Raw genomic sequence first — 18,179 nt, forward strand, 5'->3', positions numbered from 1 at the left:
TAGCCAGAATGTACTGCTGAATCTAGCCCCAAAAGTTAAAATTACATATAATATGTAAAATATAAAGATTGATACTGCATATCTTGAAATCATTAGAAATATCACATAGTAACATTATTTTGGGTTTCTTGTTTAGTGTTCATGTATGAAATTTTTAATATTTTTATTTTAAAAAGGAAAATCCTGTATAAAAACTATGAATAACTGGAGAAGGATTGAAGTACATATTGGTGATATAATCTTAAAAGAAATCCAAATGTATTAAGATATGGAAATGCACAGATAATGCACCTTTAACTCTAGAGGTGAGGTTACTAATTCAATAATGACTCCAGCCTGTGGTGACACCATTGGGGAAGAAAATCTAATGTGTCTTTAAAAATCAATTTAATTGAATTAGGGACTACAAATACTATAATACCTAATCATCATTGTATGGGTACTTCATAACGTTACTATAAGGTGGATTTAAGGTTGTTTGGATACATCTATGCATTTCCATGCCTTAACATGGTTGGACTTCTTTTTAAAGAATCCTTTGAAAGTTCTGTGTTTGTGATATTTGTTTTGGGATAATTCATGTAATATATTTATACATTTTAACAAATTACAGGTGCTCCAGGGTGGTCAGGGGGCAGAGGTGTGGATAGGGGTCGGGGCAGTCAGAGGGTGGGGATTGGGGGGTTGAATGGGTGCAGGGATCCCAGGGGGCAGTCAGGAAGGGGTGGGGGTTGGATGGGGCAGCGGGGGGGGGGGGTCGGGGGCAGTCCGGGGACAGGGATAGGTGGGGTGGGTGGGGCAGGGGTCCCGGGGGGGGGGCATCAGGGACCAGGGGGAGTTGGATGGGGCAGGAATCTTGGGGGGGGGGGGGCGCGTCAGGGGCGAGAAGCGGGGGAGGGAATGGGGGCAGGGGCCAGGCCACGCCTGGCTGTTTGGGGAGGCACAGCCTCCCCTAACCAGCCCTCCATACAATTTCCTAAACCCGATGCGGCCCTCAGGCCAAAAAGTTTGCCCTCCCCTGTCCTAGTTTGTATGGTTTGATTGTATTTTTAAAAGTTCTTTAGCAGTTGAAATAGAAAAAGAGTACCTTTTATCCTTTAAAAATATTGTAAAACATCTACCCAGCCAGCCCATTTTCATAGGGCAATTTGGTAAGCCTCAGAAGTTCAGATGAGTTTTTCCTTCTAATTTGATACTGATTTTTATTTGTTTGAGCTAACTACTTTAACCACTGGTGTATTACTCTGCCTCTACTGATGAATGCAACCTGTGCAAATACATGTGGATAATGGCAGTACTGTATTTCAAGTACTGCCATTGATATACTTTAAATACTAAATGGATGTAACCTTAAAGGGAAAAAAATCCAATATTTAAACAGAAAATTAATGTTTAGAAGATAGACATGTAAATTATTTTCTCCTAATGTAGATTATATGTGAGTGATTGGGTTGTGGTAGGGATGGAGATTTTCTGGTAGTTTCATGCAGGTTTTGTTTTTGTTGTGTTGTTTCTAAATAATGTCAGAGGCACTCAGAGTAGCAGATGGGATGCCTGTTTAAACATCCATTTGCATTCATCTTGAACCTCTACGGTGTGTGTAAGAGCTCTGAAAACTCATATATAAATCTATTTTTGAAGCCCATACAACAGCAAGCATATGACTGCCTGTGGGTTGGATTTATCGACACAATAACTTTCTTCAGCTCTCAGTTCCTTTTTGCCTGTAGCATTTGACGGAACTCTTTTTAATGAATTCTTCCAGCTTCACCACAGGTTAAGTGGTCCTAGTTGATATTTCGTCAATCTAATTAACAAGTTAAAAAAGGTTTCATTTGAGATTTATCCTCAAATGTTTTGATGTGTCTTGTTGCTGTTGGCTCTATGAATCACTTGGCTTAAAAGGAGCTATTGTTTTAAAAAAGAGTAACATAAAAATGATTTGATGTATGAAAAATGCTTGTAAACCCTTGTATTAAAGTATCAGAACACTACGAAATTGATTGGGTACCTTATTTTGTGTGGTATTTTGCAAACATTTCTCTTTTTGGTGTTCTGTCTGTATCTGTTGATTGAATGGATGGCCTTGATAATTAACTTTATTTTCCTCTCCATCCCCACAAATAGAAGACAATATAGAAAACCTCTGCCTTGCCTGCACCAGTCTCCATCAAGCCTTGGAAGAAGGAAATATGTTTGGAAAGAGATTTAAAAGAAGAAGTGCGCTTCTGAAGATATTGTATAAACTAGTTGACATTGGTTCAGACCCACTTGGCCTGAAACTGGCAAGAATGATTCTGGCTGTAGGTCTTTCCTTAAACTATTTAGTGATATGAAAGAGTGCAGTGATTCATGTATACTGTATGTGCCACTGAAAACTTTTATCTAATTTAGCATTCTATACTTTAAGGATGTATCTACTTTTGTGTGATTGAAGCTTGTGTAGACATATCTGAGCTAGATTGAATCTAGCTAGGTTGGGCATCACAGCAGTAAAGTTACAGCAGCATGGGCTTCTATATGGGCTAGCCAGTAGAGTAATTATCCAAGGTTTCGTGTGGGATTGTACAGCCCGTGCTGCCTGAATGTCACTGCTCCAGTGCCTGAGCTAGCTTAGATATGTCTACATGAGCTGGACTTGCACCCTGTGATTGCAGGATAGAGAGATCTGTAGTATTTTGATCTGCTAAGAATCAGAAGACTAGACAGTAGAAATTAAGTTCAGTTTTATAATACTTTGTACTTAAATAAAGCAACTTTATCTGAGGATATCAAAGCATCTTTATTAATGGTGGGTAAGTATATCCCCCATATGGGGGAAGTGAGGTTAAGTTACTTCCAGGCCAAATCAGAAAGTCAGTGACCGAACTAGGAATAATACCCATCTATTCTGACTCATTATTATTTTATTTTATTATTTAATTGAATTACCATAGCATCTAGAGGCCCCAACTGAGTTGGGGACCCCATTGTGCTAAGTCCAGTATATGTACTTAGTAAGAGATGGTCTCTGCCCTGGAGAGCTTGCAATCTAAACAGATGAGACATATAAGAGAGGGAGAATGGAAATATTATCATACCCATTATACTGATAGGGAATGGAGAGACCGAGATTGTTACTTGTCCAGGGTCACACAGGAAATCTGACAGAACTAGGCATTGATTCTTGAAATCCCAGGTTAGTGTCTTAAAGCACAAGATCATCCTTCAGCTCCATGTCCTGTGCTCTAATCACTCTGCCTTTCCAGTCTTTTTTTCATTTTGTTTTTGTTTACCTAGGATTCCAAACTTAATGAAAATTAGTAATTTCTACAACTTTACACCAAAGCTGAGATTTTAGTCTAAACATAATAGAAAACTAAATGTTGAATTATTAGCACAACTCAAACTAGAGAACACGGTCATTGTTATGGTAAGACAATGATACTTGTGCTCCCATGTAGTTTCAGAAGTGACTTTGAAATTCTCTACTTCCTTATCAGTGGTAATGTCATGAGTCCTCTGATCCAAGCATGAAACAGTATGCTTATAGGAGTATTACATTCCTGTTGTGTAATCTCTGTAAAGGCAGGGAAGCTTGAGCAGAATTGTGTTGTGGTGGTGGGTTCAGAAAATGGTAAAATGAAGTAAAAGCATCATTACCTTTGCTTTTGCAATAAACAGCTAACTAGAGAGAAGGGGCAAATACTTAGTAACAATTTATTTTTAGTAAATACACAAAAATAAAGTTAAATTACCTTGCATCATAACTTTCCCAGTTAAAAAAAAAATTGATTTGTTGGTCACACCTTATAATTAATATAATTCAAAACCTTACATAACAGAAATAGTTTGCATAATGTGTTACTAAGATTAAGGAGAGTTTAGTCAATTTCCCATCCCATCCTTTAATTCAGCATTGTTGTAACTGGGAACTTCAATTGTATCACGCCATGTTTTCTTTATCTGCTAAATTTAGTTGCTTTCCCCTCACTGGGTTCCCCCCGAGTATGTATCCACAGATGCTTTCTAGTATCGGGTCTGCTTTCTGCTTACCCACAAAACCCTGGTGGTTGACAACCTGAACAGCTTCTACAGTTACAGTGGATAACTCCCCCCCACCCTCTTTAGCTCTGTATGCTTGCTGCTTCCCTCTGCTTTGCACATTGCTTTCTTCTACTGAGCTGGGGCTGGGGCCATCCCCTCCCTGCACTGCTGCTGCTTTTTCTGCATAATCCTCTCCTGAGATCACAGAACAATATTCCTTTTTGCGGCGAGTTATTATATTAATCGCTTTAGACATAGACAAAATGTCATTTCCCCAATGCTGTTGAAGTATTATCCAGTACACCAACTCCCAAAATTCTCTCCAGATCTTCCCACTCCACGTGTTCTTCAGCCAAAGGTGCAATGAATTTGTATTGCCCCAATGCTAGGAGTTCCATTAGAAAGTAAAAAAAAACACTGAAAGGTTGCCATTGTATCTTTACAACTTTCAGTTCCCGTTTTACAGTTTCCTACATTCTTTCCTTTGATCATCTTCTGTCAAGTTTCTCTCCTCTTGAACTTAACTGTTTAATATAGTCCCTGAAGTTTGAGGGCATCTTTCATGGTGAAATACATTTTCATATCATATTTTATTTTCTAGCATAGAGTTTAATATACAGCTCTCATATTCTTGTGTGGCCACTGTATTGCATAAACGGTGGATCCTGCTTAAACAAAGAGAGAGAGGGATTATTTTTCTATGCTATAAGAATGATTAAAACAAAAAACCGTGCAAACTGGTCAGATAAAAATCTTTTAAAAACTGATCCCAAGTAGCATGTGTTGTATTTTTTAAAGAGTAGTGTAGTTTAAATTTTCTTAAATTGTTTTAAATATTGAGGTGTTAGAACTTTTGAACTCTGAACCTCATTCTGTCCTATGGAAGTCAGTGGTAAAACCACCATTCACTTTGGTCCCAGATCAGGCCCAGTCTGATTAGTTGTCAATACCTTCTATAGGAACTTTAGAAAGTCCACATGCTGACAAGATTACTATGATGTACTTAACTTCTAAAATATTATGTTTTCTTTTACCCCAAAATATACATGTGATTTTTGTTTCTCTTTCTCTTCTCTCTCTCTGCAGCTGAAAGTAAGTGGAAAGAATCTGCTCAATGTCTGCAAGCTTGTATTTAAAATTAGTAGAAATGAGAAAAATGATTCGCTCATTCAAAATAATAGTCTATTGGGTATGTATTCATTTTTATATATACTAAAATAAATGTTGAAATACAGTAGTAAAAATGCTTGTCCTTCAAATGTTTTAGAAAAATTATGACAGCTGACACTAGCTGTAACTGTATTCTAAAAATGTGAGCATTATGGACATGATGGACAAGCGTGGGAGTGATGTGCAATCCTGTTTTTAATTTGTGTCGTTTTCAGTAAAACTTTTACATATCTTATTAACTTAGGCAAGAGGTGGGCAAACTACGGCCTGCGGGCCAAATCCGGCCCGCAGGACTGTCCTGCCCAGCCCCCAAGCTCCTGGCCCGAGAGGCTAGCCCTGGCTCATCCCCCACTGTTCCCCCTCCCCTGCAGCCTCAGCTTGCTCGCTCTGCCGTCGGCGCAGTGCTCTGGGCGGTGGGGCTGTGAGCTCCTGGGGCAGCGCAGCTGCAGAACCCAGCCTGACCCGGTCTCTGTGCTGCGTGGTGGCGGCGGTGGCGTGGCCCGGCTCCAGCCAGCACAGTAAGGGGGCAGGGAGCGGGGGGGGGGGGGTTGGATAGGGGGCAGGGGTGGTGGTCGGGAGCGGGGGTGTGGATAGGGGTCGGGAGGAGAACAGGGAGTTGAATGGGAGCAGGGGTCCCGGAGGGTGAGGCAGTCAGGAAGGAGGGGGGGGGGTTGGATGAGGTGGCAGGGGGCGGGCAGGGTTTCCGGGGGCAGTCGGGACAGGGAGAAGGAGTGGTTGGATGGGGCAGGGGTCCCGGGGGGGCCATCAGGAATGAGAGGAGGGGTTGGACGGGGCGGTGGGAGTCCGGGGGCGGTCAGGGGACAGGGAGCGGGAGTGTGTGGATGGGGCAGAGGTCCCAGGGGGACTGTCAGGGAGCAGGGGGGGTTGGATGGGCAGGAGTCCCGGGGGGGAGGGCAGATAGGAGGTGGGGGCTAGGCCATGACTCCCTCCCCTAACCGGCCCTCCATACAATTTACGAAACCCGATGCGGCCCTCAGGCCAAAAAGTTTGCCCACCCCTGACTTAGGCCCTTCAAACATGTCACACACATGCTTAACTTAACGAATGAGTATTCCCATTGAAGTAAATGGGACTGTTCACCTCTTTAAAGTTAAGCATGTGTGTTTGCAGGATTGGCCAGATCATCCCTTCCAATTGTAAGACCTATGGGAGAAGGGTCCGGGGAAGGAAAACTCCACAAGGAACTCAGTAGAGTTCAGTCACAAGGTGTCTCAGTTCAGGGTAGTTGCACCTATATTCCCCCTCTGTGGTCCAGCAAGGGCACTCACTCTAGGCTTCCATCTCCCCAGCCGTGTCTCCTCCCTTTCTGACTGGGTTATTTCCAGGCTGAACAGTTCCCTGACTGTACTATGGTGTCCCCAGCAAAGACTGTCTGCCTAAGCAGCTCTGCTTCACTTCTCTCCTTGCCAGCAGTTTTATAAGTTATCACGCAGTTCTTTCTAAGCAAGCACTTTTACAAGCATTACAGAGAAAACATATTAAAACAATAAGCATACCAGAGATCACCCCCTCACTCCAAAAAGGGCTCTGTTTGGTGATTAGTTCTTAAAAGCCCACACAAGGTGTTTTTTTCCTATGGGTACAAGTTTATCACAGCCTCCCAAGAACCCAATTCTGATGGGGCATCAGTGGGCCAAAGACCTTCCAATGCTTTCCTGAGGATTGGGCCCGGCCAGACCAGAGGTTCTGCCAGATTGCAGGATTAGAAAGAAGGCCCTGAGACATTAAGTGAGGCTATTTAACCAAAAATCCTTTCCTTGTCTGTTGTTCCCTGGAAAATCCAATTTGAATCAGTATATGTGGTGATGGTAGCTCTTTGGAAGTTATTACACTGTGAGTGAATTTGCCTTCCCCCTCTTCCCCTCCCCCCACTTCACTCTTCTTAGTTCCTGGAGGGCTGTGATTCCCCTTCCTCACGGAAATACATACAGTCATTCATTGTATCAAAAATGCAAATGCTTATGTACTATTGAACTCCTAAAATACTTAAAACTTAATTCAGTAAGGATAGACAGATAAAGCGTATCTGTGTCAGCATCATTGTTTAGCTTTTGGTCCCATCTTCCCATGGCTTTCTTCATTACTTAGTTAAAAAATGTGGGGTGTTTTTTGTTTTTGTTTTCTTTTGTTTTTTTGCTGGAAAGGTTTATAGCTTTGGATTGATTTGTGGATGGAGGAATGGCTGATATAAGACATAAGAATGCTTTGGAAAGTTTTTTTCCTATTGTTTCAGTGATTTATTTGTTTGTTTATTAAATGTTTTACTGGCATGCAGAATATCGACAGGAATTAGTAAAACAAACAGCTGACTTTTCACCAAAATGCTGAAAATGACTGGAAACAGAAATTAATGTTAGTTTCTTTTTAACTGATCCAGTTATCTAGAAATTAAAGGTTCAAAAACTGACCTCACGTTTGTTTAATAAGTAAGAAATATCCTCAAAATTCTGATTACTTAGTTTTGACTGGGAGATATGGAGGAAATAATGCAAGATGAAAATGATATTTTGGGCACATTTACTCCTCCTATTGTCTCTTCACCAGCAGTTAGATAGCAAATTTAAGCTCAGGCCTATGCTGACATTACTGATAATGCTGGTGTATAGGGAACACTGCAATAAAAAGTCATTGATTTTTAGGTGCCTCAGTTTTTGGGTGGCCATCTTAAAGAGGCCTTATTTTCAGAAAGTTCTGAGCATATACTCTCTGAAAATCAGGCCCTTTTAAAGGTGTCTCAAGAATTGAGGCAAATAAAATCAGTAATTGTTTTTGCAAATCTTGGCCAAGGATTTTAATGATGACCACGATGCCTACAAAGCTTGTATACATGTCTTATATTTCAATAATTAGCCCTGGTTTCTATCCAAATATTTTGTTTGTCCCATCCATTGATGAAAAAAGTATGATAAAAACTGTAACCCCAGTTTTCTTTTGCAGTTAATCTTTTTAAGACTGAAGTAGTTCAAATATAAATGTCAGTCTTTCTAAACACTAATATTCTTTTTTTAGATTCTTTGTTGGAGATCCTGAGATTTGAAGATCTACAAACAAACAATGAGGCTTTTCTCTATTGCCTGGGAGCAATAAAATTCATTTCTGGAAATGCAGTACTCCTTAATGAACTGGTTAACAAAGGAGCTGTTGAAATATTCTTTCAGTTAATGAAGCAGATTAATAATATTAAAGAAAATGACACGCGTTTCTCCAACTTGGGCCACCTATTAGTCCAGGTCAGCATCTATTTTTATTTTAAAAATATGAATACAAACTTCAATGACCAAATTAAAATTAAATGAAAGCAGCTAAGTTGTGCCTGTTTACATAAAAGAAAAACTGGCCCTAAGTATGTGTAGACTTCACTGAAAAACGGCATTGTCATGAAGTTGTTCGTGGCCAAAATTTAGGTTTGTGGAGTACCTTTGTTTTGTGTAATTTTTTTTTAAAAGGTTTTAAAAAACATTTTTATAATTGCTTCTTGAGTGCTCACGGTGTGCAGGATGTAATACCAAAACTGTGTTGCTTACAACCAGAATAGACAGTCAGTACAAATCAACCCCATAATGGCCCAGGAGAACAGAAAAAGCTATTACCACAAAACAGTGCATTTAAAAAAAAAAAAGAAAGGGACGAGGAGACTATAATACCACATCTTTGCTTGGCAAGTTAATGTTTGTATACTCTAAAGAAGCAATGTGTTTTAAGGAGACAAAAGATACTTATAATATCCAATCAATCAACTGACAAATGGTGTGTTGGAAAGGCAGGAATCTATCATGTTCCAATGGCTAGTGATGACCATCAAAACAGGTTCTTTGCTGTAGAGCAGTGGTTCCCAAACTTTAACAATCTGTGAACCCCTTTCACTAAAATGTCAATTCTCATGACCCCCCCCCCCCCCCCCTAAAAATGAATATTTCCAGGGATTATCTCCTTTACCTGAGTATAAATTATAAAAGCAGTGATCTTGGAAATATAACATTTGTTTTTGACATGCTTATTATACACTATTATTAATTATTATTTATCATTACAATATTTTATTACATTATGAAAACGGCAACACTCTTCCAAGATCTCACTTTCGTAGTTTGTATCACTTTGAATAAGCCTGTTATAAGACAAGGCTCCTATGTTTCATCAAGGAGTATCAGATGTAAAATAGCATGAAGGTATTTAAGAAGCCAACTCAAAGAGTTCCTCCTACACAAGCATTCAGGTCTTGAGCAGTCCAGGCAAACAACGCACGTTACAACAAAGGTTAAACTTGTTCTTCATAATAATTTTCAAAACAATACTAGCTGCCTATTTAATTTTAAAAAGAGCAAAAAAAATCCACCTCCCTTTCCATTTCTTATAAGGAGTCTTGAAGTTTAAATCTCCTCAGTGTGATAGATAGGCTTGCTTTGATCTGCTTAGCTCTTGGAAGTCCAGGGGCTCCAGGCTGCTGGCCCCGTGCTGCCAGGGATCCCTAAGGACAGCTCTGTCCACCATTAGGGAATTTTTTCCCAAGAACCCCCTGTAACATTTTATGAACCCCCAGGGTTCACGAACCCCAGTTTGGGAACCACTGCTGTAGAGGAATAGGAGTGCTCCAACCTCAGTCTAGTAGATATAGCAGATAAAATACGTGTTCATAGCTTGATCTGTTTTTTGCATAATTACTTCCCACCCTTTCACCATGCATACATTGTTGTTGAGGAGTTGTCCATGTTTTGGCTGCTTGTATTTCTTTCTAGGAAATAACATTTCGTTTAGAAAAAGGTAAATTGTATTAGCTCTGGAAACACATACATTGAGCTAAACTTCGTCACCTTATCAGTGTTCCTATTAATAAGTGAAATGATACACTTATGAAAAATTTATTATATTAAGTGGTAGACTATTTTCTACATATTTAACAAACAGTTGCTTTCACATTTGCTGCAAGTGTATGACAAGACTGATGACATAGTCAAAAATACGTATGGTATGATCAGTAATATGTAACAATGAAAGCTATTTATTTCAATGGGACCATACACATGGATGAATCTTATAGATTTATGGAATAATGCACATAGTTTGTATCTGAACATTGAATAGCTTGGCAATTTTAATTGAAAAAAATCAGTGTGGCTACTAAATTTAACCCTGAATTAAATAGTTTAGATCAGCGGTTCTCAAACTTTAGCAACCCAAGGACCCACATTTTGATTTAAAATTTTTTGCAGACCCCCAAGTTGGCTTCTAATTTTCCCCGAGGGTGCTCATCCCCTGCTCAGCTCCAGGCCCTGCCTCCACTCCTGCTCCTCTTCCCTGCCTCTTTCCATCCCCTCCCCCGAGTGTGTCCCATCCCCACTCCTTCCCTTCCCTCCCAGCACCTCCTGCATGCCGCTGAACAGCTGTTCCGCAGCGTGCAGGAGGCACTGGGAGGGGAGTGGGAAGAGTTGATCAGTGGGGCCAGCGGCCCCAGACATGACTTGCAGACCCCCTGGAGTACCAGGTGTCCGTGGACCCCAGTTTGAGAACTGCTGGTTTAGACTAATGGCTTGTTTACACAGGGACACTCAGGAAAATTAATCTGAATTAACTCAAGTTGTGAATTTAAAGTGAATTAGTTAAACTGCATGAAACCCCTGTGTGGACAGCCCAGGTCTGTGCTACGGGCTGTATAGTGGTATAGCTACAACAGTATATCTGTGCCACTGTGAGCCATATTGTAGAGGCAGACTGCAGTGACAAAAGGTTTTGTTCGTCGCTGTAGGAACTCCAACTTCCTAAGCTAGATCAATGAAAACCTTCTGTTGACCTAGCTGCATCTAAACCAGGGGTTAGATCTAGAGATATAAAAGTTTAACTGGTTAACCGATAAGCTTGATGCTTATCGGTTTCCCTTAACAATTAAACTCCGCTGCCGCCCCACGTTCCTGGGGTCCTGGCTGCCGCCATCCCGGTGCAGCTGGGGTCCCACCTGCCAGCCCCGCACCTGGGGTCCCTCCGGGCTGCTGCCCCATGCCCGGGGCTCTTCTGCCGACTCTACTGGATCCATTATATGTTATATTATATATATCTATATATATTGTCAAGTCAGATATATTACTTACTGGTGAAGTTTATGGGATCCTGTCTTACAGGGTTTTTAGATAAACTAACAAGTACAAATGACCAGAGTCTTCATCTTGTAATGGCAGGAAATTGATCTTATGATCTCTGGTTAATCTTCTTTTGAAAGGTGAAAATACTCCAAAGGTCCTACCAATATGTCCTGGTTTTCCTGCCCCAAATACAGCAAGCAGATAATACTATGGATGTGAGTAAGAATTACTGCAATTAAACATATAACCCTGTGCTCCCGGCCCCTGCCTGACCAGCTGTGGCCCCAGCCTCCACCCCGTTACCCTTGTCTGTGTCCTCCCTTTTGGAGACATGGCTCTGCTTCCAGCCCCAGCTCTGGGGAGCGGGGGGTGGACAATAGGAGGGGGCTGGCTTTCAGCACCCCCACTATTAAAATTTCCAGCACCACTGGTTCACAATGAATCTACCGCACATATATATTATCTTTGTCAAGTGCCTTTATTAACAACAAAAGCCAGTCTTATGTGTAAAACTAAAGCCTACTTTTTTGTTTAACTTTTTACATAATATTTTTAAATTTATTTGCAAATTAGTAACTATACCATCCGAAGAGGCAGTTTGGTAGGAGGCTGGGAGTCAGAATGATTTCTGTTCCCAGTTTAGATCCTGTGATCTTGGATAACCATTTATGAGTATGAAAGGAGGGCTAGATTTGGAGAGAAATTGCAAAAGGTGAGGAAGTAAAGAATGATGTACCAGTTCCCAGAACCATCCAGTGACTTCAACTGGCATTGTTTTTTGGGAGGGGGGAGGTAGAGCAAGCCTCTGAATATTTTGGAATGGTAAAGCTACTTTGTTTTTTCCCCCTTAGAAATGTAATTTTTTCTGCTATTAGCATTCCCTACATGATTTGCTTACATCACTGTTCTTGATGCATTAAAATATGTGATTTCTGATTCTGAGTTGGAATGAATTACTCCGTCATCATAGAGAAATATTGTCTGTAAGCTTTCCGTGTTTTCAGGCACTGACAATACAGAATTTTTTTCCTATGATGCACACCCAGAGAATAATAAATGACATTAAGTGCTTGCAGCAATGGATGTAGCAGTAAACCAAATATTCAATGATAGATACAAACGTTGTAGATGCAGTGAGAAGTCCTTTCAGAAGTACAGAATCTGGTGAAGTCCACAGTGAACTAGAGGCGATAGAAGGGAAACGCATCAAATTACCCACAATGATCAGTGTGGCTAGTGACTGCACTTTGTTAGCTGGTAACTTAAATATGTGGATTTATGAAGCCAGATTCTCTCGCATTGACTGTTATGGTATGTCACCAAACGATGCTATTATATACATAGTCTTCATACATAGGATTTTTTTCTTTTTAGCATGCAAAAAAGTTTTTAGTCTTTGAAGAAATTAACTTTGTTATGCAATGGTCCTTTGACCGAAGATCAAAATATAATTTTATAAAATGCTTGTAACCATAATATTTACTTGTACTTTGGGAATTTTATGTAGTGGTTATAGCAGAGGTCTGTGACTTAAGACACACTTCTGACCCAGCTAACCTATTCTTACTCTACCTATTGCTCCGTTGTATAAAATAGATATGCTACTACTTACCTCATCTAGGTATTGTGATATTTTACTAATTAAAATATGTAAATACTCCCAAGATTCTTGAATGAAAAGCACTTACAGAAGTGCTTGTTTTTTCCCTTCATAAATTCATAGTATATGTTTCAGTGTGAGTTCACCGGTACTGAAAATCTGCAGTTTATCAGCTTTGTCTCACTTGCCAGGTTGAGGAAAGTGGCAAGCAGGCACTACATTCTTATGATTTGTGAAGCCAAATTGTATGCACCCCTGAATAAATCATATCTTTGTGAAATATTTATAGCATTTCTTCCATTGCCTGTGTTACCTCTGGGTAGCCAGTTCTCAACTGAGACATTTAATTTGCAATCTTCAACTCTTTGTAATGTAGGTTAACAGATTTCGTAGGGAACAGTTTGGTTTATTTTTCTAGGCATATGTTTCCAATTATTACTAAATTCCATCAGGTGTGACAGTTATATGCATACTCAGTTTTACTTTGCTTTTTCTGTTGACCACTTTCTAGTTGTCTTGGACTTGTAGTCCTGCCTTGATGGAGTTCACTCCTGGGTGAACAGCATTTCCTAAAATGATTCACCAAGACAGAATTGTTAGAGAGTATCTCTCTCTGAAGACTGTTGCACAATGCATTGCATATTATCCAATGATGCTGAGCCTTTGTTGGTTATGTGTAAGAGTCTTTGGCTAGGTAAGGACCCTTCTCTTTCTGTGGCTTATACTTCCTTTTCTCATCTATGAAGTATAACTAGAATTCAGTGGATGTTATCCTAGATTGGTCCTGGATTTGTCTGTGTGTTGGAGTTGTGGGGTTTTTTTTGTTTTTGTTTTTTGTTTAAACAACCCCTAAGTTAAACTGCTATAGCACTTTATTTGGTGGCATGCTTGAGAACTTTGCACAGAAACGATTCAGTGTGAATTCTGCCACCAGAATTTTAATTCACACTTAATTGACTCAGTATTTTGTTTTATTTTCAAGTAATTTGTTCAGTACTGCATTTAGTTTGAAATGTCATGATTTATGAAGGAGTGCTTAATTTGAAACCGGTGTATATGAGTTTTCTCAGTACACCACCATTAATTGCTTGGTATCATTGGGTTTTCCAAAATATGGGATAAAAGCTGATGGATCCCATACTACAATTAGTTTTCACTCAGAATTTGGTGTGAACCTCATGATTCTGAAATATAAACCCTTTTAAATCTACACTTAATTCTTCCCTCTGTAACATTCCTTTAATTCGTTTCCCTCTGTTTAGGTTGTTTTGTTGTAAAGCATCTTGAGATGCATTTGTACCCTGTGACCTGTCCTTGTATTTTATATGCAATATCATAGTATCTTTTTTACACTGCATATTTTTTTTCTTTTTGATCATGCCTTATTTACTTTTTTAAAAAGAAAACTGGAAGAAATGTGGGATGTAAAGGTCTAAGGAAACTATTTAAGGAATGAATATTGCAGGAAATAAAAACTGAAAATGTAATTCACCCAAAGAAAAATGACAAAAAATGTATCAGAAAAGATAATCAGAAAATGGGTCAAAGACAAGGAAGGCCACAGAATGGCAGATGATTCGGCCAAGAAACTTGTATAAGATGTTTAGCGATCTCTGCTCACAATCTGGAGAAAGAACAGGAATAATAAAAGCGAAGAACAGTGATGAACTTCCAAACATATGTCAGGAGCAAATCAAGAGATGTGATAAGCACTTTTGTATTTCTTAAAATGTCCAGAGCACAGTGTAAAATTTGAATATAGTACTTTGAATTGAACTCGCTACTATTTGAATAAATTTCACACACTCAGTAGAGGCAACAAAAGCAATTATCTTATTGTTCCTATGATCGTAACTAAAACCAGGAATTAGTAACGCTGAGGAAAAATAGCATTAGAAATGTGGAAGAATTGTTCCAAAATCTAAGTTAAATGGTAAGACTATAATAACTTGAGAGGAATAACATTTTGTATAATTTTTCCATTTGAATTGACTGCTACCAGTATATGTAGGCAGTGCCAAACTCTATTATGTTACTGGGGTAAATCCAGGGTAACTTTCTCAGAGATATAACTATTTTACCCCACAGTAAATGAGAGCAGATTTTGGCTTTATGGTAGTATGCAAAGTAAGTTAGATCCAAATTTGGTCAATTAGGTGTTTATTATAATTATAATAATAATAAAAATGAATAATAAATTATATTCACAAGTCCCCCAAGGAGGCAGGGAAGTATTATTAAACTTAATTTTACAGATAGGGAAATTGAGGTATAGAGAAATTAAGTAACTTGCCCAAGGTCACATTCAGCTCGTAAATCTGTGACCAGGTAGAAGTTTAAACCCTTTCTACACAATTACATTAGTGTTCACCAATACTGCTATGTACTACCACTATATGTAGTGCTTTATTAAGAATTTTTTAATTCTGCATAAATGTGTTTTCTCAGAGGTTAGTTCTTTTCTAAAACTGACTCTAAACATGGCATCAGCATGTTATACATTGAAAGTTTTTCCTTTTCTTTTTTCTTTAAATAATAAGAGTCACTGAAGAGTACACACTGTGAGTGCAACGGTTGTGTGTGTTATGAAGGTTTATAGCTTTTATTCTCTTTGGTAGCAGCATAAAATCCGATTTGATTTGATATGACAATAAAATGTTTGTTTAAAACAATTCAGTAGGTAGAAGCTGCTCAGACAACTGCTTATCCTGTTTTCTTTATTTTTCCATAAAGTATATAGTTCATATTGCTGAACAGACTGTTCCGTTTAATGAGCAGGTATTATATGTCTAGAGATTTGCTGACTGAAACCATGTTAAATAGATAGTCTTTGTGTCTTTTTAGCCTATATGCAACTTTAAAAACTCATTTTAGAATAAGGAAAATCTGATGATTTCTTCCTGTATTTGCTTTAGTATTAATGACCTGAATTTGAAATTTGCAGTACATCTCTATTCAAATAAACAATTATGCATAGTCGCCTATATGGACCTAGTATTTTAATACTCTTATCTCAGAAGAGAATCAGATGAAGATCAGTTCACTCTATTTTCATTGCTAAAAACTGTATGTAGTATTTTATGATCTAAGCTCTTAAAAATAGATTTGTATCACCTGAAAATATTTTGGCTTCTCCGATAAACTGAAGACCCAGACTGTGTTTGGCTTTTGTGCTTTTGGATGCAGATTGTGTCCTGCCTCTTACATTTTAACTCTTTAATCTTTACATCAAACAGATTGTTTTTTTTTTTTTAATTTACTGTTCACCAATTCATTTTAATTTGCTGCTAAAACTGTTACATGCAGTTGCTACCAAAATATAATTACGTATTGAGTGGGGGCTATATTAATTTGCTCTTGATCAAATAGGACACCTCCAGAAGATCCAGATGTGGATTTCCACAATACATCATAAATTCTGTGTCTAATAAATATGTAAAGTATCCATAAGTAGTCTACATATGTATCAAATAGGCAACTTTGGCTCAGGCTTAAAACCGTTTGTATCAATGTGTGCGCATGCAAATTTTTAAAACCTTTTTTTAGGGGGAATGTTATTTGTTGCAGTACCTCCTTGGACTGTGTTTTTCTCAGTTATCTCATTTTTAAGCCAGAGTAGACAAGTTCAGTACTTTATAAGGGGGACTTCCAAGGAAAACATATACAATAAGGCTAAATTACAGTCTGAGTAATTGTGTGTTGCCTAAAATCCCACTTCCTGTCCTAACCTGTCATGTAGTCTTAGTGTGCATTTCTTAAGTGATTGCTGCATTTCATTCAAATTGGCTGCATTTTATTGGAGTATGAAATTATTCTGGTATGTACAGTGAGTGAGGCAAGCAAGATTTGGCCAAGAGATTGTAAAAATCATGATAAAATGACATTAAGAACGTTGATTATTAAATAATGCAGAAAATATCACAAGCTAATAATGCTAAGTACCTGACTTAAAATGGGGTTAAACATTAAGGGGTCTGTTGTTCTTTATGGGAACACGCTTGTGTGGGGCACAAGCTCAAGTATGGGGCAGTGCTGAGCCTCATCACTCCAGTGGGAGCTCTGAGAAGCATTGTACAAAGGCCCTAAGAACCCTCCAGTGTGAAAAATAAATGACCACTGCTATACAGCACTGTGTGGCATGCACTCCCTTCTGAGACTAACCAGCACTACTAAGTTATGTAGGAGGGGTCAATGGCATGTCCCCACTCCCCCCTTGCACCCACAGTGGATAATCTGGCCTTTAAAAGAAAAAAGTTGCATGAGAGGCACAAGACCAATATTGATCTTTTTTTAAAAACATTTATTTTAATCTATGTAACTTAATGTCATACACGTCCTAATCTCTGATGCTTACTCCATACGTGCTTGTAGAAGTCCTAACCGCTTTATTGTTATCAGAGTGCCAATTCCCAAGATGGTTTAGGTGACGTGAACTTATTTAAATTTTCAAAAGCACATGGAATTCATAATAGGCAACTATATATTCTCTCTACAGCTGACAGCTACTTTGCGAAACTTGGTTGATTTACCTCTTTCAAGATGCCAGCTCCTGTGTAGTGGTGCAGTTTCAGAGTTCTGGGTGGTGCTGGAGCAGCGTATGAATGATAAGGATATATGTACCAATATTGTCAGGATATTCAGGTATGTATGTAACACTGTTTCGATCATCAAAACCCCCCAGTCTCTTGAGGTCTGATCCTGCGCCCATTGGAGTCAATAGTAGCTTCTTCATTGACTTTAAAGGGGGCTGTGTTGAGCAGTTGAATTTGAAAAGACAGACATTCATTAAATTGCTTGTGAAAAGTCAAGGAAAATATTGTATTTTTATAACTTGTTCTATATTAATAGTCATAAAACTATTTATTGTGGCTAAGGCTAAGATTTTGTCATGGTTATTTTTAGTAAAAGTCATAAGCAATAAACAAAAATTCACAGAAGCTGTGACCTGTCTGTGACTTTTGCTGCTGTGGCTCCATGGTTTCCCCCACCACTGAGGTGGCTGGGAGCTGTGGGGTTTTCCCTCTGACCATGGAAGATGCAGGGGGGCCCCCCTCCACTCACGGCGGCTGGGAGCTGCAGAGTGACCATATTTCCCAAAGAGAAAATGGGACATCCCCAGCCGCTCACCCAAGGGTTCCTCTCCCCTTCTGCGAGGCTGTCGCCTGTTGCTGGAACCCTGAGAAGGGCCCCCTCAGGAGTCTGTCACCTGTCACTGGAACCTTGCAGGGGGCACCCTGTCACCTGTCACTGGACCCCTGCCAGGGCCCCGATGACTGCCAGCTCCAGAG

General features: G+C 39.3%; 1 protein-coding gene across 1 annotated transcript in view; it reads left to right on the forward strand.

Annotated features, from left to right (window-relative positions):
* ARMC2 (armadillo repeat containing 2) overlaps nucleotides 1–18,179 on the forward strand; it is a 105,370-nt gene that overhangs the window by 46,395 nt on the left and 40,796 nt on the right. Inside the window, exons 7-10 of the mRNA XM_065400631.1 lie at nucleotides 2,128–2,303; nucleotides 5,113–5,215; nucleotides 8,227–8,447; nucleotides 17,387–17,532. Coding sequence (XP_065256703.1) covers nucleotides 2,128–2,303; nucleotides 5,113–5,215; nucleotides 8,227–8,447; nucleotides 17,387–17,532 — 646 coding nt within the window. The remainder of the gene's footprint in view (nucleotides 1–2,127; nucleotides 2,304–5,112; nucleotides 5,216–8,226; nucleotides 8,448–17,386; nucleotides 17,533–18,179) is intronic.

The sequence above is a fragment of the Emys orbicularis genome, chromosome 3 (genome assembly GCF_028017835.1).
Source record: "Emys orbicularis isolate rEmyOrb1 chromosome 3, rEmyOrb1.hap1, whole genome shotgun sequence".
NCBI classification, from domain to species: domain Eukaryota; kingdom Metazoa; phylum Chordata; order Testudines; family Emydidae; genus Emys; species Emys orbicularis.